This window comes from Diabrotica undecimpunctata, chromosome 8 (genome assembly GCF_040954645.1).
Source record: "Diabrotica undecimpunctata isolate CICGRU chromosome 8, icDiaUnde3, whole genome shotgun sequence".
Lineage (NCBI taxonomy): Eukaryota > Metazoa > Arthropoda > Insecta > Coleoptera > Chrysomelidae > Diabrotica > Diabrotica undecimpunctata.
This window is the reverse complement of record NC_092810.1, coordinates 98,578,103-98,601,521: the sequence shown is the minus strand read 5'-3', so window position 1 is coordinate 98,601,521 and position 23,419 is coordinate 98,578,103. Positions and strand designations below refer to the sequence as shown.

At 33.8% G+C, this 23,419-nt stretch overlaps 1 protein-coding gene across 1 annotated transcript in view; it reads right to left on the bottom strand.

Annotated features, from left to right (window-relative positions):
* The window catches only part of LOC140449018 (uncharacterized), a 610,571-nt gene that overhangs the window by 136,568 nt on the left and 450,584 nt on the right, over window positions 1–23,419 (bottom strand). Inside the window, exon 8 of the mRNA XM_072542160.1 lies at window positions 11,491–11,716. Within this exon, the coding sequence (XP_072398261.1) occupies window positions 11,491–11,716 (226 nt within the window). The remainder of the gene's footprint in view (window positions 1–11,490; window positions 11,717–23,419) is intronic.

Genomic DNA, 23,419 nt, shown 5'->3' with positions numbered 1-23,419 from the left:
TGGGGTTATGGTCTGAACCGATGTCTGCTCCAGGGTAAGTTTTGGCAGACAGTATAGAATTACGAAATCTTTGTCTAATGAGGACAAAGTCAATTTGATTTCGGATTATTCTATTCGTTGTGTCACCGGGAGATTTCCATGTATACAATCTTCTTTTTAGACTAGAGGACGGTAATTGGGCCAGGAGCAATGAATAAAAAGCACACACATTTGTTAAACATCTTGAAAACACGTTTAAACACAATGAAGAAAAAGAAAATGAACAAAGTTAGGAAGAACCAGTACAAAAAGTTTTAAGGCCAACATCTCTTAAAGAAATAATAACTAAAATAAATGAAAATATCAACTTAAAAAAGCTCCATGCTATGATTTTATCACTAATGAGGTACTAAAAATCGTATCTCCTAAAGCTATTGTAAAACTTATTAATATTATTATTGCTACCATTAGGTTAGTGTATGTACCCAGACCATGGAAAATAGCAGAAGTCATAATGATTTCTAAACCTGGAAAATCTCCCAATAAAGTTTCTTCGTACATATCAATATCACTACTTCCTGTAATATCGAAGGTATTCGAGACTCACCTACTTAAAAGAATGAGAATAATTATTGAAACAAAAAACTTAATTCCGTCTCATCAATTTGGCTTCAGAAATAAGCACGCAACAATTGATCCAGTGTATAGAATCATATTTATCATTGAAAAATCATTAGAAGAAAAGAAGGTATGTTCTATTATATCTCTTGATGTTGCTTAAGCCTTCGATAAAGTATGGCATAAATTTTGTATATAAAGCTAAAAACATTTATGTCCAAGTAAAATTCCCAAATTTTACAGTTCTATATAACTGAAAGACACTTTAAAATTAAACAAGAAAGCACATATTCGGGCATAAGAGATAATAGAGTATTTCCGCAAGGTAGCGTATTTGGCCTGGTCCTTTATTTGCTATACACGCGAGATATACCTGTAATAAAACATAATACCATTGCCACCTTTGCTGCCGATACTGCCATTTTAGCGGTAGTTGACACTATCAAGGAACAATGAACAAACTATACATAGCAGTTAACAAAATACATTTCTGGGCAAAAAAATGGACAATTAGGCTGACCGAAAATAAATCTGTATTTTATCTTTATTAATACAAAGATACTAAATACACCAGTTACAATTAATAATAACCAAGTACCATATGCAAATGCGGCAAAATACCTACGTATAACATTAAGAAAAATAGGAAAAAACTTAGAATAAGATACAAAAAATGTATTAGATGCTTCAAAGAAAACCCTCTCTGTCTATATACAACAAGATTTTACTTTATAAACAAATACTACGACCTATTTGGACTTATGGTAGCCATCCGTAAGGATGTGACAAGAAAAGTAATATAGAAATAATCCAGAAATTTCAGAATAAAATATTGAGAAATATTGTGAATGCAACTTGGTACGTGAGGAACAGCGACCTCCACAAGGACCTGGTCCGAAAACTGCGGCTACAATTATCAAGAAGACGTCTGAAAGTCATGAAAAACGACTCCATAGCCATGTAAGTTGAAGCAATCCAGCTTATTGACAACACAGGGCTAACTAGAAGACTGAAGAGAACAAAGTCCTTCCACTTTATTTATATGACAGTGAAATAGCAGAGCATAGTGCTTATGCGCGTGGTACATATTAACACTAGTGCGTTATTTATTAGATTAGAATAATAGAACAATATTAAGTAAACTCTTGATTTTAAGCAACTTTAATAATTAAGGATAGGTTAAAATTGCTTATATAGCACCAGATTGTCATCGTAAATAAACAGAAAAAAAAAACAAAAAAATATATATAATTAACAAAATTCCGATAAATTTAGACTAGCAGCAACGGTTTTTTTTTTCTTATAATTGTTCAAATTTAAGATGCCTATATTATATTGATAAATCAATTTAAGTAAAATACGTCCCTGCTCTGTCTTAAGTTGGCTTGCGTAGGTTGCTCTTAAAATGTGGTATCTAAATATTATTTACTAGTTATTTGGCAGCATTTATAATAATTTTGTTACATTTACCATAACAAATCCAACAACAAAAGTTAAATTTTTCGTTTTAATACATTTTATACGAAAACATCTATTATGTGATGTGATTTACAGAATAGATATTCAAACACAAACTTTGATTGATGGACGATCTCTTGTAGGCATTGTAATTTAATATTAAAATGATTACTAGATAAGGAGTGTTTTGCTGTTATTTAGCCAGTGAAGTACAACCTGTAATATAGTAAAATAAGTAACGGAGAAATGTTGTGCAAAACTATTAAAAATATTGTTAGGTAAAAAATATTTTCTTTTTCAGTAAGTTTTTTTTTTCAATTGGAGGGTATCAGCTGCTATCTAATAGGATTCCCTATTTTATGGTAATATTTATTTTTAAATTTTTGACATATGGACAAGTGATTACCCTGTTGGTTTAATTTTAAGTTCTGTCAAAACTATAGAAATAAATATTTTAAGCAGTATCTTAAAAAGTAAGCAACGATAATGAACCGGTACTTATATTATACCAACAATACTAATATACCTCTAATGTAGCCGATTTACGACATTAATAACTTTTCCACCATTTAGAAGTGATTTACCACTTCGTTCTCACTCATTTTTTCTAAGATTTTTAAACTTTATAGTCTAAACAAACTTTAATATAGGTACGCATCTTACTGATGAGTATAAAGCCATCTTAAATTGTTCGAAGTATGATAATTACGAGACTTGGGAGTTACCGCATCTTTAATAAAATTATCTGAGAATGAATTTATTGTGAATCCGACATGCTAAATGAAATAAGAGTAATAATTTTGTGACTAAGGTGAGTAAGCATATAAGTCAAATTTTCCAATTTTTTTTTTTTTGATAAAAATGTGTAGGTAATTTGTAATACTATCATCGGATCTAAGCACTTTAGTCTACTATACATTTTTACAGCTGTTATTGCGAAGTGTGCATAATAACCATACTAAGAAAATACCGACTTAAGTTTGTGAATAAACACTTAAGTCGACTTATGTGAAGAGAGTTAGTTGGAACTTGTTTTCTCTTGTCGTCCCGTCGGTGACTTATGTTACTAGGCGCGTATAAAACGTTACATGCAGAAAAGAATTTAACCTAAAACAGTTCAGTTTGGTCTGATATTGCGACTAACACGTGTCCAGAAGTTTTTTGTTTAAAGTGTCTGTTGTTTAAAGCGATGGAACAGAGAAAGAATCTGCAGCAATAGAAAAGGGAAATCATATGATCTCTGCTGATCAGGCACATTAGAATAAAAAACAAGACAAGCTTTTAGCTCAAAAGACCAAAGAAATGAAATGTTTTACTTTTGACCTCAAGCAATGTCTACCAACCCCTTTATTAAAGTCTTTAGTCCCTCTTTACAAACGACAGCTATTAACATTCAACCTCACTGTAATGGTGAAAATGGAAAATCAAAACATTTTATGTGGCACGAATGTACTGCAAAACGAGAGGCCAATGAGGTTGGATCTTGTTGTATAAAGTATTTCTGGAATTTCCTCCTGAAGTTACTCATGTTGTGCTTTATTCAGATACATGTGGAGGGCAAAATAAACATTCACATATTTCATCCATGATTATGGCAATATTACAGAGGTCAAATGTAAACGTGCAAGTAGTGGATCATAAGGTTATGGTACTTGGGCATACCCACATGGAGGTAGATGTAGCACACTCTATGATCGAAAAAAAAAAGAAAAGATCGCATATAGAAATTTTTCTTCCTTATGATTGGTACCAGCTAGTCAGATCAACAAGTTCAAAATTTAAAGTAGTAGATTTTTTTGATTTTGCTTCTCTGTTAAAGGGGCCATTGGTGTATGGAAAAAAAAAGGATCAAGGAGAACCTTTTCGCTGACATGACGTACAATGGCTAAATTTTAGAAAAGGGGATAATGGGAAAATATTTTTTTAAAAATCCTTAAATGCAGAGGAGCCATTTAAGAAAATTTATTTTATGAGAAGAAATAGGTTGGGAAATTTAGTTTCCCCGTTGAAATATAAGGTGGATGTGCAAATAAATAAAAAAAGAATGGTCTTCTTGATTTGCTTCCATTAATCCCTACAACTTTTCATGGGTTCTATGAAAATCTTCCATCGAGCGAAACAGTGTTGCTGGACTATCCAGGTATCGACGAAGATTTTGATTAAATAGTTATTATGTTTAAGTGTTTCATTCTTTTTTTTTTTAGATTTATTTTTTTATCAAACTTCCTTTTTTATAACAAATAAAAAAATACTTTGTTTAATAATATTATTTTCATAACCCTTTTCTGTAAGTGCAATAACACATGGACACAGTTAGGATTAAATGACATAAGTCACGAATTTCATTTTCGACATATTTTTTATTTTATTGGTGGTAAAAAATTTGGAGGATGTTCTAAGTATAAGACATTTACATAGATAATTATAAAAACAAGAATTAAAACCAAAATAAGTAAGTAACATGTAATTGTGGGCTATAAAACGGATTTAGAGGTACCCGGGGAACTTTAAATCGCTTCTACTGCCAAACTAGGCAAAATGACTTATCTGTTTTCTCACCACGGTCAAAGAATTAACTAATTGTTTTAAGGGTTTGGACCAAAACTTTTTTTTTTGATTATCCATAAGTAGGACCTATTCAACGTTTTATTATACTTCGATAGATATAAATAGATAGTTAGACCTTTATTTAAAAAGGAAACCTAATACAATATTGATAAAAGTACACTATAAATTTTTGATATGTTGTTTGAGAAACGTTTTACAATTTATTATTAAGAGTAGTACATTTTTATAAAGATACAGGTAGCTGTTTAATCTTAAGACAGCTTTTAAAAAAGAACAAATTCATCGTACTTTTACACATAGTTCTAGGTATATAAAAATGTCATATAAACCTCTGGTATTATAAGAATGAATATTTTTGTTATAAGAAATGAATTCTTAAAAATATTCAGGTGATAAGCCATTTACTAGTTTAAAGACTAAAATCATGGTGAAATAAAACATATAGTATATTTTCAACATAGAACCAATTTAGAGAATTTAACATCGTCTCAATTGCAGTATGGCAATTGTTTATGGATGGAATGTAATATGGATTTGTTTTAAGAATTATTATTCACATTTCGCGATTTTGTAGTTTTTGGCATGTTAAAATGTTAAAATGTTAAAATTGTTTAGAATAAATATAAAATTGATGAGCAATAGTCAATATGAGGTTAAATAATTTTGTTATATACCGTAATTTTGGTGTCCATGTTCAAATTTTGGGATATTTTGTTCAAAAAGTATAGTTTTTTTTGATATTTTTTATAAGTGAATATCAAAACTCAAAATATTGTCAACTATAACTATTGTAACCACTTAAACTTTTAAATCAATAATATTTAAATTTATGCTCTCAATATCAAGCAAGCTATATTTATGTTTGGTAGTGAAAACCATTACCTTTGTTTTTTTTTCACATTCAACTTCAGTTTGTTTTCAAATATCTATCAACCATACCTAAAATAGTATTTATTTGTTAAATAGCTACATCAACATTTTCATCACTATGGGGGCACTAATAAAAAGGGGCCTAATACACTGCCTTGTGAAATCTCTGTACTACTATCTATTTCAGATGAAAATTATTGGTCTTTAAAATGCATCCTCTATATTATATACCATTTTGTTTAAGTTTAGAAATAAATATTTTCCTGCCGATGGTCCTATACGCTCTTTTTAAATCAAGAAATACACCGACTACGTACTTATTTTTATTTAAATTACTATTTTTGTGACATAATGTAATTTGTGTCGCTAATTTATAAGACAATTGCTTTCGAAAACCTGATTGATTATTGATTAAACTTTTATTTTTTTTTTGTTTTTGTTCATAAACAGCAATTTATAATAGTTTTTTTATAAGAGGTAAAATACTGATTGGTCGGTCAGATAGCTAAGCGGGTCAGGCGGCCGATTTTCATTCGCTTCACTGTCGAATGGTTAAATATATGTCGGTTCAAGCCCTGGCTCGGTGTACAGAAAAATAGCATAATAGCAAATAATAACGTAGCAGTTTAAAATTCTAATACGAATCTGTGGCTTAGACTAGAATATGCTGGTGTCTAATCGGCCTATGGTATTACGTACTAAAGTATTTGACATATGCGTATGCTCAATGATGCATAAATCTCATGACAGGTAAGAGCTCGGCACTCAATATAAATGTACCTTAGGCTTCACTTGATTATTTGTTGAGTGTAGGATTATTTTAAAATTTTTAATTTGATGAATTTTTGAGAAATTATATGGATATTGTAGCTTATACTGCAGCTGCCATATTAAGTGTATGGATATTGTAGCTTTAAAGAAATATTCTGGTCTATCCAAAGAATATAGAAAAAAGCTTTCCAAAAAGCTAAAGCTAAAGCTAAAAGCGAGGGTCAATTGATATATTATTGAAGCGAAGCTTATATACTAGCGTTGTATTACTTTTTTTTGCTCTAAAGTAAAATGCTGAGGCGAACGTCACGGAACTAGCACCAAGGAATGGTATCGTCACGGGTAACGTCATAGAACAGCGGTTCATGACACCGATTTACTACTCTCGATCAATTCATTTCTAGTCATATATTTACTCTACGCTGGTTTAAATTAAAAAAAGAATATAGACATTAAATGAGAAGTAAAAAATTAAAAGAATATCCGTCACTAAATATTCGATTCGTAACAATTGTCAAAATTTAAACATATTATTTAGTTTATATTATAATTAAATTTACTATCAAATGATATTTATAATTAACATTTGATCTAAATTTTAAAGTTTTGTCATACGTAAATAACCTATGCTTTCTTAATAGGTTAACAGGTGGCATTAGGAGCAAAAATAATAATTTATTGAATTTGTTTAAAGTTAAAAAAAAATAACAATATTAGTTTATTTAATTTTAAATATGTTACTTAAATTTTGAAATTATTTTTTAATATAAATTGTTATTTTTAAACATCTTTAGTTTCTATAATAATTAAATTTACTCTCAAATACTATTTATTTATATTTTCATAATTTAATATAAACATTAAAGTATTGTATTTTTGGAATTATCAATTCGATTATTGATTTAAAGGGCGATAAAAAGATTTATTGGTAAAACATTTTCGTATTTTATACAGTCACAGCGAAAGAGTCCATTTGTGAAGCTAATGGGAGAGTGGCCGGTAGGCCATGGCGGATTGGCCGTTAGGTATACAAAATGTCAAAACTGACCATAATTTGTTATTTTGATTTTTGAAATGTTTCATAATATTGTATAACAGGAAACGTAAAAAAGATCTTACTAACGAATGCGATAAAGGAGGGAAAAACGTTAAAAATATATACCTACAAAAACTGCTGCTGAATAGAAATTTAAATTGAAGAATATATATAACTGTAAAGAGAATGGCAAAACAGCAATTCTTTTATTAATATAAAGCTTTGCGATAGTCTACAGTACCGCCTACTGAACCTTTTTTTTTTATTTTTCATATACTGTATCAGCACTATTTCGTCAGGAATAAGATTAGCATTGAAGGATGATGGTAACAATTTTGCAAGTTTATTGAACATTATTCAAGAAAATTTAATTAGCGATGCAATATGACGCAAAGATAGGTTTAGCCATCATTATTTTTGGGAAACGGATGCAATATTAAAGTGTTTCTTGGCACCAAACTTCAGAAATAAATTAAAAATTAATTTATAGCGGTTCACTTTTTTGGTTTCAACGGGTTTGACCGATATCTCGATTTTTTCAGGGATGAGTTTTGTACTAGGCAGATGATGTGGTAGTTTTTGGGGATTGGGCAATGTACCAATCAACAGCAATTAATTAGCAATAAAATATGCCGCCAAGATATGCCCTACAACCATTTTCATTGCCGAGATATAGCTATGGCTATGCTAGCTTTACGGTAAAGTTAGCATAGCCATTGCATGTATTGTATCATAGAGTAAAATTTTGACAATAAATAAGCAATCAATTCCTTGCGGTTCGATTTTTGGCCGATATCTGGCTTTTTCTAGGGGTGTGTTTTGAGCTAGGGGATGATGGGATGGTTTTTGTGAATTTGTAAATATACAAATTAACAGCAATTAGTTAGCAATAAAACATGCCGCCAAGATAAGAACTGTGTCGCTCTTCCTTGCCGAGATATAGCTAGGGCTATGCTAGCTTTACGGTACAGTTAGCATACTCATTATTTCTCGGAACCGGTTGTACCAATAAATTATTTCTTGTCGTAAATCTTCGGTAATAAATTAGCAATCAAATCAAATATGCTGTTAAGATAAACCCTGTAGCCCTTTTCCTTTCCGAGATATAGCTATGGCTATCCTAGCTTTACCGTCAAGATAGCAAGCATACCAACTGTTTCTTGGAAACGGCTAGAGCAATAATTATTTTTTTTTCGTAATAAATTAGCAATAAACTATAGTGTTGGTCTAAATTCGGCGTTATAAAATTGATATGCATACTTTATCCAAATTTTATTTATAGGGCTAAATGCATGTTGAGCCTTATTCTCGTCTGTATATTCTTTTTACATCGCCGTTCCTTTTCATGACTGATCCCAAATATGTGAAATTGCTTACCTTTTCTACTTCCTTACAGTTTATCATTATTTTATTATTTGGGTGGTTATTATTTTTTAGAAGTTTGGTTTTTTCTCTGTTTATTCTCAGTCCAATCGTATCAGAGTGCTGTGCCAACTTGTCAATTTTTGTTTGCATATGACTTCGGTGTTGAGTTAGTAGGCAGATGTCATCCCCAAATTCTAGAAGTTCTAACTGTTTGAGTAGGTTCCATCTAATGCCTGTTCGATCCTCGGTTACTTTTCTTATTACCGGATCTATCATAAAAGGAATAGGGTGGAAAATAGTTATAGTATAGCATAGTATAATAGTATACAACCGTTTGACTCCACTTTCTATGGCTATTTCTTCTGTTACTAGTGTTCCAGTTTGCTTTATATCCATCGTAGAAAAGTTTAATAATGTTTATGATTTTCAGTAGTATTCCATAATATAATCTTACAATTTTCCACATCTGTACCCTATTTACACGATCAAAAGCCTTTTAAAAGTCGATAAAATGCACATCAATGTTTTTATTCTGGTCAATTGTTTGTTCCAAGATAATACTAATGGTGCAAATGTGGTCAATGGTGGAGCTTTTAGCACGGAAGCCTGCTTGGTTACTTCTCAGTTTATCTAGTTACGGATTCAATCTTTCCAATATGATTTTGATCAACACTTTGAATGCGGTGGTTAATAGTGTTATTGCACGCCAATTATTGCATCGACTCAGGTCTCGTTTTTTAGGTAATTTTATTATCCATCCCTCTTTCCACTCTTTTGGTTAGTCTTTGTCAGTACATATCTTGTTTAAAAGTGTATGTAGCATTTCTATTGATTGCTCAGTGTCTGATTTGATTAAGTCTATGGATATATTGTCAATTCCTGCGGCTTTACCGTTCTTTAAAAGTTTTAGTGTATTTCAAATTGCTTCCCTTGTAATTTCTCAAATATTTTTTTACCTTCGGAGATTCTTCTTCATCTTCTATAATTTGTGTTATTTCATGCTTAACATATATTTCCTCAAAGTATTCCTTCCATCTTTGTATTATTTCTATTCCATTTTTTATTCTGTTTCCTTGTTTATCCCTTAAATTTTTATATATTTCTTTGTGCTTTTCCTGTTAGGTTTCATATTATTGTATATTCGTATGTCGTTTTTTTATATTTTTAAATTTTATAATACAATTTCTTTCAATTGGTCTTTGATTTTTGATTTAATACACAACTAGTCACTAACAAGTCCAGTCGTCCAAAATCAAAAATTCATACAAACAAGCTTAATTCCACTAAGAATGTAAATTTTGTGACCTCAAAAACTTAAAAAAGATACAAAAAAAGTTTACCAAACCCCCCTCTTAGGGTTAGGGAAACGGAAAATATCGATTTATCAAGAATCTGTACACCGTAGAGAAAAATGTTTCAAATAAAAAATGTAAAAATGTTTATTAGCACTTTTATGTACAGAATAAATTATTCTCTCAAAAATAACGCTTAAAGCGACAGATAATTTTCAGTGTGAGGTACGCGCGCGAAATCAATGTTGAATGAAATTTGTATCAGCGTGAAATCAATGTTGAATAAAATTTGTATCAACTCAACGGTAAAAATTCGATATATTTTGATGATAACATTGTCCACAACAAAAATTAAAATGCGTTTCTTAAGTGAAAAGTATAGCTTTCTTATAAAATTGTTGTGTATTGGCCAAAATAAAGTCAGTTTTTATAAAGGTGTTCAATAAAAAAACGTTTAGTAATTTTTAAATTTTTACCATTCTCTCGCGATCAATAAAATTTATCGCTTCCATTGACCAGCTACTATTAAATTTTCATTATTAGAGACCAATCTTCAAAACATATAGCGTGAAATTTCGGTTTTGAGTTTTAGCAGTAAATGTGATGCGTTTGAAATATCCCCAAAAAACGCTGAATTTTAACATTCACATGACAAACGATCGCACGTCACGAGAAATGGTTCCACGAAAACGATATTAGGTGAAATTTATACTGTAGTTGTGTCGTTTTAAAAATCGTACTTGCGTAATTAAAAAGAAGCAGGTTTAGACGTTTTACATCGTTGCTAATGTGAAAGTTTAAATTTAGCCTTTTTTAGACATAATACAAATGCCTCACATTTGTTGACAAAACTCAAAATCGAAATTTCAGGCTATACGTTTTAAAGATTGGAATCTAGTTATGGAAATTTTATAGTGACCGGTCAATGGACGTAATAAATATTATTGTTCTCCTAAAAGAATCGTAAAAAAATGGTAAAAATCGCTAAACGTTAATTTATTTAACACATTTATAGAAACTAACTTAATTTGCGGCCTAATGCAAAAAAATGTATACAAAAGCTGCTCTCTTCACCTTTAAAACTCATTTTGATTTTGGTCGATACGCCACTCTGATCAAAAGATATCTAATGTTACAGTCAAGTTGATATAAATTCTATTTGAAATTTAATTCAAGCGTTGTTTCTATGACAACGGTTTATTCTACAGAAAAAGTGTCAATAAACATTTTCGTTGAGATTTATCTCAGCTATATATTTTATTTAAAAGATTTTTTTCTACGACGTATTCTTAGTAAATCGATTTTTTCTCGATTTCAACCCTACGGAGGTGGGCTTTAAGGGAAATCCAAGGGGTAAAATTGATACATTTTTTTGAATCCTTTTTGTGGACTTGAAATTGATATTCTCAGCAAAATTCAGCTTTTTCGTATAATTTTTAGAGGTTTAGTTGCATTTTCGTCTCTGAGGACTGGACTATAATATAAATAAATAAATTATAAGTTTTAAAACTAATATTGCATCAATATACTTACTTGCAAAGACAGAAAGCTATCTCCACATTCCACGGAAAGTCAGGCTTGCTGTAAAACTTTTGCAGCGCTTCCATGCAGGAATTTCTATTACACCGTGACATATCGCAGTGATGTAGGACTGGGTTCAGAAGCATTCGACAGTGATAGTGCCCATTGCAGCTCGTCAATGCTGTGTGGCAGGTGCTTTGGAATACCATCTTCTCCACTTCATTATAATCTTCAGGACCTGAAACCAGATATCAAGTTAGATAACAAGATTTGATTATGAATTAAGAAACATCAAAACGTTTGACTTACATTTATCGTATCTTAAATACCACTATTAGTTATACCCGATTTTTTTAAAGAGCTTTAAATTATCCAATTAAGAAATGTGTGCTAAAATACCAGTGGTTGTCAAAAAGTGGTAATGTTTATTGAATTGTTTTCCTTTTTTTAAAAGGAAAATCAAATTATAATAATTTAATTTTACCTGCCTCCTTTATAATGACAGTTTAAAGATGTTTGAAACATTTTTAAAGAAAAATTTTTATCGTCAGTCTTTCTTGGGACAAAATTTATTGGAGAAAAGTTTGTTTGGTTACATTAAGAACCCATGTCAGCAAAATAATGACAACATATGATTGGTCATTATAGGCGAGCGGTTTACCCCTCAAAAGACGCTTAGAAACAGAATATACCGACTAAAATTCTTTTTGCATTTCTAATGCACCAAACCTTGTAACGATCCATGGTACAATGAATACACAAGGTATGATACATAATGTTCCAAAATCGGTTCGCTTTCGCGCATGACGTAGTCAAGATCGCTTATTCCCGCAACATTTGAATGTAGTTGTATAGGAAAGACTTTTAATTTTAAGTTTTTTTTATATAATTTGGCTAATTTAATTATAGTAATTATAAAGAGATGATAAAATTATGTTATTATAATATTTATCCTTTATAAAACATAGATATCCTTTATAAGACAAGTTTTAATTATCTTTTATTACACGTAGGTACAGGTTAATTAACTTATACTCCAGAGTTCGATATTTCAGATGTTTAAAAATATACAGAAAAGTGGTAATAGAGGTACACAAAATTTGTACGTATATATACCTACTGAACTAAACACAAAATCAAAATAAATAATGACAAAGTCAACTTTATTTATATCGAATGAGCTAGCTGGCCATCGAATATGAGTGTAGTGAGGGCACACAATATTGCACAACATTTAAAATGACATTTTTGTAATATTCACCCATAAAATTATCTTGGTATTGTCTATAATGATCATAACATTGTATATTTTAATAATGATAACATGATTTAACAAAGAAAAATATGTTATTTTGGAAGATGCTAAATTGATTTCCTCTGAAACAGTTCTTATTGCAAATTGCATAGCAGGCTGAGGCTAATTTCTTACTTAACAAATCGATATGAAAAAACCATTAAGGTTTCATGACTAATAATTAATAAAAATAAAGATTTAGACTTACGTCGTTGACCTAGAAGTAGTAAGAAGCTGCTCAACATACTTTTTGGACTCTCTTTGTTCGCCTCCTTGTACGCGTTTCTTTTGGTTGGTTAAAAGGGTAACCGATGTTGATTTAGGCAAATAAAGACTAGGTACTGCCTCAGGTTTGAGTTTTAGACCCTTTTTAGAAACGTAATTTAAAAGTTCCTGTTGTAGATTTCTTTGGTAATCTTCAGTTTTAAAATGTGTATAACAAATTCTTGCAGTATTACAATTAAAATTATCCTATCTACAACAAGATACAATCCACAGTTTTCTGGTCACGCTATCTTTAGGAAATGTATGAAACCTAAAGATTTTATCTTCATTGTCACTATTGCAACAAGCAATTGCACAGCATACTTTGAAAAAGGTACAAAACCAAATATACAATGGCAAATAACTACTATATACTATACAGTATAAATAAATAGTAACTAAACACCATTTGTATAAAGACACATATATAAGCATATATATAAATTATTTTTCTATTATAAAATATATGACTCAGTCAGTATTAAGATACTTTAAAATATATTTATTATCTCATAACTTGCAATTTGCAATAGTCACCATTGATAACCGATATTATTGTTGAACTTTTGTTTTTATACAAGCTTTCTGTCTTGCCGGTGTAAAGTCGTCTGAAGTCGATATTTATTGTGTTTTGCGTTTGAACTAATTTGTGTCTTATTTTCATATTATTATATTGTTTGATAAGTAAATTTTGCATATAATAATCGGTAGGTTATAGTAATGTGTATATTTTTTATTTTACTAAATTTCATTATAACTCATCTAAAATACCATATTGAATTGTAAAACAGATTTTTCTCTATTGTACTCTATTTTGTTTTTATTTCAGTAAAACTGCTTGGAAGTGAGTGACAGTGAATCAGAATAAGCAAATCTACTACTATTTACCTATTCACAGTATTTCTTCTGCAGAAAAATTTTAAATTTCAAGGGATTTGCATACAAAAAGAGTACTTATATTATTAGTAAATATGTATGAAAACAAAAATAAATATTTTGCCTGAATCTCTAAGAGAAGTAAAGGTTTTACGCTACTGAAAATATATTTTTTATTCAATTATAACCAAAACAAAACATTTAAAAAAAAAATTAGATCACTTTTTAACCACAATTTCAAAATTAATGTGTACGTTAAGCTGTAATAATGGGTTCGAGGTGGTTCAGGCGATCTTAACTACGTCACACTCCTGGGCCAGCTGTCAAATGTCATGCGCAATATCATACCTTGTGTATTCATTGTACCATGGTAACGATCTGCTCTGATCGTTTAACAGTTCGAACCGTGGGAGTGTCAATATTTGCGCATCCACTTCTACAACGTGACGGCGAAGGGAGATTCAGAACGGCTATTTAAGGCGTGTGAATAGCGAAATTAGACAGTCTAGTTCGGCTCTAGCAGTCGGACGATACGGACGCGAGTCAGCGAAGTGTGCTTAGGTGGGGACAACTGACCTGTTGCCAACGGAGCTTCTCAGCTCCGGTGTGTAAGACACCGTGCGTGACACAGGCACTTGTTTTTCAAATAAGCGAAGAGTGGATGCGAGGCTGTCATTAAGTTAAACCTCGAGGGGTTGCCTTTATGGGCTCCTCGTAGGAGGCTTTTGATAGCTTCGTGTTTACGAAAAATTCTGGTTCATCTCAGTGGGTCGACAGGGATGACACTGTAAGGCTTAGTAATTTGTATTCTAAGTCGGACAGAAACGGCCCCTGCCTCTGAGGTGAGAGAAACTTCAAGAGGATCCCTCCCTGAGAAATCAGGGAGTGAACTACCGTGAGGTTGCTGGGACGACACCCAGGAAAACCGTCAGGCAGCGGCTTGGCGGAGAGAAAAAAACAGAGTCGTCTGAGTAATAAACTCCAATTTTAGTTTTGAACACTTATGTTCACTGCCTTACGGCAAGATGAGTGAAATTCCCCCCCAAAAAAGTGATGTCACGCAGGTGACATCACAAGAAAAAGAAGATGGTGACTATCCCGAGTCACTCACCCCTACGGTTGCTTCAGCAATTAAACTTTATAATGAATTCACTTCTAAATTATCCCCTGAAGCCGAGATCATCGAAGATACCTCAGATGATGAATCGTTCATTCCGAACGAAGAAGAAAATTACAGCGAGGTGGAAACAGACGATAGCGTCTCAACCACCATGGAGGTCACCCCCGACGAGGAGCTGAACCCGGCCACCGAATCGACCGAAACAACTGTCCAGTCGGACGAATCCCTGAACGTCCAGTCGGACGAAGCCCTGAACGTTCAGACGGACGAACAACTGAACGCCAAGTCTGACGCAGTTTTAAGCGCAGAAGCCCCGCCCCCATTAGATTTCATCGAAATGAAAGACCCCAAAGTGGACATCATCTCCACCAGCAACGATGCCGAGCCGGAGGTAGGCAAAAAAAAGAAACGACAAAGGCCTGCTACCGCTGACTCTTCAGAAGAAGAGGAAGCAAGTAAAAAATCAAAAGAGAAGGACGACAGTGGCCTCTATAAGTCAGTAGATCTACTGACAGAGCAAATTAGGCAGCTCCAAAAAGAGAGCCGCCAAAGAGAAAAACAGGCACAAGCCCAAATACAAGACCTCTTAACTCAAATGACTGAGTTAAGAAAAGAAAATCAGGCAAAGGACGAAGAAATTAAGAAATTGGTCGGCCATATAATGGCTCTGACCGAGAGGAATGAAAAAATGATGGAAACAGAAAAGAAAAGAGATGCAGAAATGTGGGTGATACACAAACCAAAGGAAACCCCACAAAAGATGGAAAAAACCACTCCCTCTACGTCTGGAGGTGCAGTAAAGCCTAAGGAAAAAGCACAGGTAAAAGAAACAGAAAAAAACGACGCAGGTTGGACAAAAGTCCAGAAAAAAGAAAAAGCAAAAAAAGGCACCGTTACTGATAAACCAACAAACAGTAGCGAGAATCCAAAAAAATCTTTGAGTGTTGTTGAAAAACAAACTCAAAAGATTCAAGAAAGGAACGACGAAGCGCTCACTAAAGCCGCCAAAGACACTCAAAGAAGAAGTGAGCAAAGAAAAGCCCAGAAAAACTTGGAGCCACAAAAGGTAACCCAAGTTGATAAAGAAATCAACGATGCCCCTCAGATACCTGTAGAAGTTAAAAGACCTAAACCTCCTGCGATCATACTAAAGACAGTCGCAGAACACCAAGCGATCCTGCAGAAAGCGGCTAAACAAGGTATCTTTTCTGACAATAAATTTGCCAGATCCGGAAGATCAATCGTAATAAATACGAAAACCAGGGAAGACTACCTAGGAGTAGTTAAAATACTAGAAGACTACACACCGAAGGTAGAGTATATTGCCTACCCAATAGACAGTGAGAAACTAAAGAGGGTGATACTAAAAGGGCTTTCTGCAAGCACAAATACAGAATTAATTCTAAATGAATTAAAACAAAAGGATGTTGACGTAACAAGAGTCAGCAACATGTACTCCAAAAAAGAAGGTAAACAAATACTGCCTTTCTTCATGATCACCCTCAAAGAGGATGACATACAGAAAATAAGAAAAGTTACAAACCTGTGCTACATGAGGGTTCGTTTCGAAGACGAACTTAAAATAACGAAGGACACCCTACAGTGCTTTAACTGTCAGGGATATTACCACAGTTCCAAGGCTTGTCACTGCAGCTCCAGATGCGTGAAGTGTGGTGAAAATCATCTCAGCAACGACTGCAAGAAGAGTAGAGAAACGGCTCCCAAATGTGCCAACTGCGATCAAGCGCACACGGCTAACTACAGAGGATGCTCAAAAGCTCCTAAAAAGAAGACCCCTGCCCCAGTAAAACCGGCGAGCAGGCCAATAAAACCAGCAACAACATCCACGAGCTTTAGCTACGCTCAAGCAGCTAAAACAACCCCAGAAGAAGCAGCTCCCACAATGAATGACGCCGCCACTCTTATTGCTACATTCCACACGGAATATAACAAAAAAATGATGGAGATGATGTCCATGATGGACAGAGCTACAAAGATGATGACTGCATTCGGTGAAATAAATCGACAATGCTAGCGAACCGTACGGAGGATCTACGCATAGGGTCCTGGAATTCCGGTGGAATTTTCAAAAAACTCAACCTTTTGGATGAGATGATCAACAGATTAGAGCTCGATATCGTAGCCCTTCAAGAAACCAAATTAGTGGAAAGGAAGAAAACCAAATTCCCAGGCTACGATATCTATAGAACTGACCATAGAGCGATATCAGGAGGAACAGCCATACTAGTTAAAAAAGGCTTAGAACATGAACACATACCAACACCAGATGGACTGGTGACAATGGAAGCCACGCTAGTCAGATTAAAGGCCAACAACGAAACACTAAAAATAGTGTCAGCTTATGTCAGACCAAACGATTTGATATTCGATGAAGACTTGAGCCTAATCCTCGATACAGAAGAGCCCACAGTGATTATAGGAGACCTTAATGCGAGATCTCCCCTATGGTTCGACAGAGCAACCAATAACAACGGGAGACGACTTTGCGGCCATCTCGAAAACAGACCAAACACCTACGTGATCGGACCAACAGGACCGACCTGTTTTCATGGACAACTCCCAACACATCTAGACATTGCAATCCTACACAACGTGGGTCAACAACACGAGATACAATCTCTAAATGAAGGCGATTCAACGCACAATCTAATCGTCCTGACCCTGGGTGCAATAGAATTAAACTATTTGCAGCCCCACCAAAAGAAGATCACAAGCTGGCCAAACTTCAGAAGGATTTTTAGCGAAAACATCGGTAACATCCCAACAATAAACAACATCACAGAACTAGAAGACAGTGTAACTAAACTAGAAACAACCATAAATAATGCTATCGATGCCAGCTCAAAAATCGAAAACACCACCAGACAAAAAGGAAGATTCGGAGATATAAGTCTCGAATTACAAAACCTAATAAAGGAAAAAAATAGAAAAAGAAGAAGAGCCTATCGCACTAGAACTCTAGAAGATAAAAGGATTGCAAATGAGCTAGACAGGGAAGTTAAAAGACAACTACGAGAACATAGAAGCGAAAACTGGGACAACTATATCCAAGAATTAGACCCAAACAAATCCGCCTTCTGGAAACTATCGAAAATACTCCGACAGGACAAGAAACCCATACCTCCCTTACACGGAGAAAACGGGATTGTTCATACGGAGAGAGATAAAGCTGAAGTCCTAAAGGACGAATTAGAAAGAGCATGCAGAAACAACGAAAATTCCAATGAAGACATAGACTTCGAAGAAGAGGTAGAAAGAACAGCTAGAAGATTAAAGAGAAGAAAGGGCAGAATAGGAATAACTCATACATCTCCCGAGGAAATTAAAGAGCTAATTAAACTCTCAAATGCCAAAAAAGCCCCAGGACCTGACAACATCACAAACAGGGCACTCAAAAACCTACCCAACAAAGCTATTGTCTACATAACGAACATAGTAAACAACATGCTCAAATTAAGATATTTCCCAGACAGATGGAAGGAGGCACATATAATTATGATCAAAAAACCAGGGAAAGATGGCACTTTTCCGCAAAATTATAGACCTATCAGCTTATTATCATCAATAAGCAAGATAGCGGAAAGAGTTATATTAAAAAGACTCAATGAAGAATCGGAAGCATTAGGCACCATACCAGAAGCTCAATTTGGATTCAGAAGCGAACATTCATGCGAACTACAAGTTCTACGTTTCACAGAATTCACAACTAAAGGATACAACGAAAAAATGTACACGGCAACAGCATTTCTGGACGTCAGTAAAGCATTTGACAGGGTCTGGCATGATGGACTCATCTATAAAATGAACACCATGGGTTACAGCGAGGCGATGACATGCCTCCTTGGATCATACCTAGCCAACAGAAGGTTCAGAGTTCGGACAGGGGCAACCCTGTCCGAGGTCGGGACCCTGGAGGCAGGTGTGCCTCAGGGAGCTGTTTTGTCGCCTTACTTGTACACCATCTACACGGCCGACACGCCAAAAGAACCAGGATCCCTGTTAAGTCTTTACGCTGACGATACAGCAATAGCTGTCAGCTGGAGAAATCCAAACCATGCAGCTAATCATCTGCAGAGAGCACTCAACAGATTCATAAGATGGTGCATCAAATGGAAAATAGCCATAAACCCAGATAAAACACAGGCTGTAATGTTTAGTCACAGAAAAAGTGTACCGAATCAAGAACTAACAATTGGAAACACCCCAGTACAATGGACAAATGAGGCCAAATACCTAGGAGTGTTACTCGACAAAAAGCTTACATTTACGCAGCACATAAATCAGCAAACGTATAGAGCCAAAGCGCTGAAAAGTCAGCTCTCATCGCTAATTGGCAGAAGAAGCAAGTTAAGGTTCAAAACCAAAATTAGGATGGCGAATAGCATTATCCTACCAGTCCTCTCGTATGCCTCCGCTGCGTGGGGACACACCTGTAAAACCAACAGGAAGAAAATACAAACAGCGCAAAATCAACTAATAAGAGACGCACTGAATCTGCCAAGATATGTACCTCTGAGAAATTTATACAGAGACTCAGGACAAACAAGGATCCTACACACAATGGACAAAAAGGCATACGAACTTTTCAATGGACTAAATAACCACCCAAGTAGCATGTTGAGAGAGCTGACAAACTACAACGCAAACACCAGGACGGTACACAGAAGACCTAAACAGCAAATAGCCGGATATAGGGTCCCAAACTAATAAATGAAGAATGAGATGGTCGCAAAGGCGTCTAAACAAAAGAATGCAGTCATCAGAAAACAACCACCAAAAAAATCCTTCTCTTTTAGGACTCTGGCGAGAGGATACAGGTGCCAAGGCACTTAGATAAGGACACTATACACCGGGGTGTGTGGAGGCCGTATACACCCTGCAATGCACACCCCAACCCACCCACACAATTTAGCATGTAAGAAATAAAAGGGTAAGAATTGTGCCGGCATTTTAAAGTCCCAACGCCAAGGAAGACCCCACAAAAAAAAAATCGGTTGTTTTCTCTTAAATTCAGTTAGTTTTTAGTTAATTTTAATCATTAAACGTTTTAACGTAAACTCACTTTAATTCTCCATATAGAAGACCCTTCAGGCCTTCTATATACCGCTGATGCGGAATAGGCCCTTAAGGCGGATCAAGTGATACTGATCCTCTCGCGACACCCGAGCACTGAGGTCATGTGCGGCAAACATGGGCTCAGTGGCCGGACCCACATCGGACACCCAGCCGGCGAGGAGAACAAAATTTATTTTTGCCAAATCGGCGGCTGAGTGATCGAGCACACACTCTTTCCGAACATGAAGTCGACAGCCCAGGCTGTCGACTCCATGGACGGAACACACGCTACTTTTTCTTTTTTGTTTTAGGGACTCAAGTCCCGAAGTGCAGTTAGAGTAAAATCTATAGAATCAGTCAAGTAATTAGGGAGAAAAGCCTAGATGTGGCTACCCCTACAGTTAGGTGGCATAACCACAATAATTAAAAACGGGAGTTGTCTCATTACCCAAGGCAACTCTAGTAACTTTCAAGATCATAAGCCTCCTCACGTATGTCACACGATGAGGAGGGGTGGTGGAAAAACCTGGGGGTCACATAGGTACCACTTCGACTAGCGAAGTGTGACCGGTTTGATCTTCGGACATGTGGATCCCATGCTTAGTATGGTATACACATGTTCCTAGAGGTTGGGTTGATCGCTTAGCGTGATTAGACAGTCTTGTAGCTAGCGCTCTAGGCTCCCTGACTCGCCGGTGTAGTGAACCAGCGAGACATTCTGGACAGAGATAGTTCCGTATTGAGGATCATACTCTGTCCCTAACCAAGCGGAACCCATCGGTATTGCGTATTGAGCATTACCGTGGATCTGCACAGAACCAACCGGGACAGAGATTTCCGTATTGAGGATCATACTCTGTCCTTAGCCAAGCGGAACCCGTCGGCGTTGTGTATTGAACATTGCCGTGGGTCTGCACAGCTAAATATTTTGTTTGCGAGCATATTCGGAGCTTTCGCTGAATTGAAGCGAAAGCAAGTATATTAGTAGTACTAGTTTCTTTTCTTTTATAGGTGTTTGCCGGGGAATTCATTCATCGCGGGACCGAGACGGAAACGTAGAATTCATTTTATTTTTATTTTATAAGTATACAACGTAGAATTCCTTTTTTTTTTAGTTTTTATTTATTGTATATATATATACTTAATAGACTTATTTTTATTTCAAACCTGTGTTTTACTGAGTCTGTCGCCCCGAAAGAGCTACCCATCACAACCTTTTTTATTCGATTCTATATATTTTTCCAAGATGAAATGTATTTTTTTTTTAATTTTTACAAGTGGGCCGGCAATTGTTATTAACAAATAACTTATACAAAAAAGCAATTTCACCGAATTGCTACGGAATCTTTTCTCTCTTGATAATTTTTCGAAAAATGCTTTCATTTCGAGTTATTTGCATTTTTTTGTAGAAAAAATGCCTTAATTAGTGATTTTTGGGATTTTTTTTCTAAAAAACTACTAAATGAATTGCAATTCTACAAATATCTTTATAATCTTTAAACCGTCGAGTACAAGTTAAAATATTTTGACAATGATAATTTTTTTCTATCTTGCTAAAAACGTGGACCCAAATATTTCGAATATGCCTTTCGAGCAGTCTACCGCTAAGTGTGTACAGCGGTTGCGGCGATACAGGCGTGCGGCGCGTAGAAATATTTGTTTAAATTTAAAAAATTAATTCAATACAAATATTACGTACAATTTATTAAAAAAAAAAGATATTTCTAATTATTTTTATATAGACATATTATAATTAAAACAATTAAAATTAATTTTTTACAATGCTATAATAATGTAATTTTTCTTTTAATATACGTGGTGACTATATTATTGAATGTTTTATTACAGTGAAATATATTAAGCAATATATAATTAATTTTCATTGAAAAATATAATAAAATTAAAATATAATATTAATTATACATCGTTTTCATTGTCAATAATTTGAAAATTTTCGTCGACAGCAACAGGATTTCAATCTTATAAGCTGATTTCATTGTCTTCAATAGAGTCGTCTTTAACATTTTTACAATTCTCTGGTGTACATGCAGATACTGCGCAGCATTCTAAATTATAGGAAATACAATTACAATTTTTCGTAGAACATTTTCCGGTATATGAGCAGAAATACTTTTGTAACATATCTAAACTAGTTTCGACTTCAAAATAATTAAAATCGAAACAATTATTTTCCATTGTCCAACCATGGGTTAATGGATCAAGAGATGAAATAATATTGTTTTTTGCTTGAATCCATTCATTTATTTGCCACTTTGCTCTTAAGTAATGTTATAATAATGCTGGTTTCGAAGGTGGTAATTTTTCATTAGATGCATTTTTTTAATGCAATATTATATCTTAATTCATTTATGGATTCATGATATTTTTTAAACTTATTTTGAGGGTCATACAGTTTACATAAAAATAGAGTCAAAACTGTAAGTCCTTCATCTAAAGGTAAAGTAGGCAAATTTCTTATTTTTTCCAATTGACTATCAGTTAATTTCTGAATTTCTGCAAAGCTTTATAAGCCTTCTTTTTTCCCATATCATAAAATGAACTTGTGGTATCACAACCTGTTATAGAATGCATTATTAGGATACTGTTGCACATTATTTTTCCAATTTCTTTTGCAATTTGATGTACAGGTATATATCGAGAACGATCCACATTTTTTACAATATTTTCTGTGTGAAACCATAAAAGTGGTTCACTTGTGAAATCATGATAATGAGATAAAAGTAAAATAAATATATCTGTGTCTGGAGATTTAACAATAATTTGAATTTTTTTATCCAAATGCTGCTGTTGTAATTTAAAAGCGTGAAAAATAACCCTAGTATCTGCTTCTAAGTGATAACATTCTAAATTTGAATCATAATACTGATTATTTTCTATCACATATGCTTTACTTCGAGGTTCGAAAGCACCAGAAATAATCAACTTTTTATTGCTTTCTATTGGTAGGTAAATGAATATTTTTTTTAATATAATTTATAATGAATTCAACTTAATTCAGATTCAAATCAATATTTGGGTCCACGTTTTTAGCGAGATAGAAACCATTTATCCTTGTCAAAATATTCTAACTTGTACTCGACGGTTTAAAGATTATAAAGCTATTTGTAAAATTGCAATTCATTTAGTAGTTTTTTAGAAAAAAAATCCCAAATATCACTAATTAGGGCATTTTTTTAACAAAATAATGCAAATAACTCGAAAAGAAAGCATTTTTCGAAAAATTATCAAGAGAAAAAAAGTGTTTACTTTTATGAGATACACCTAAAAAAATCGATTCCGAAACAATTCGG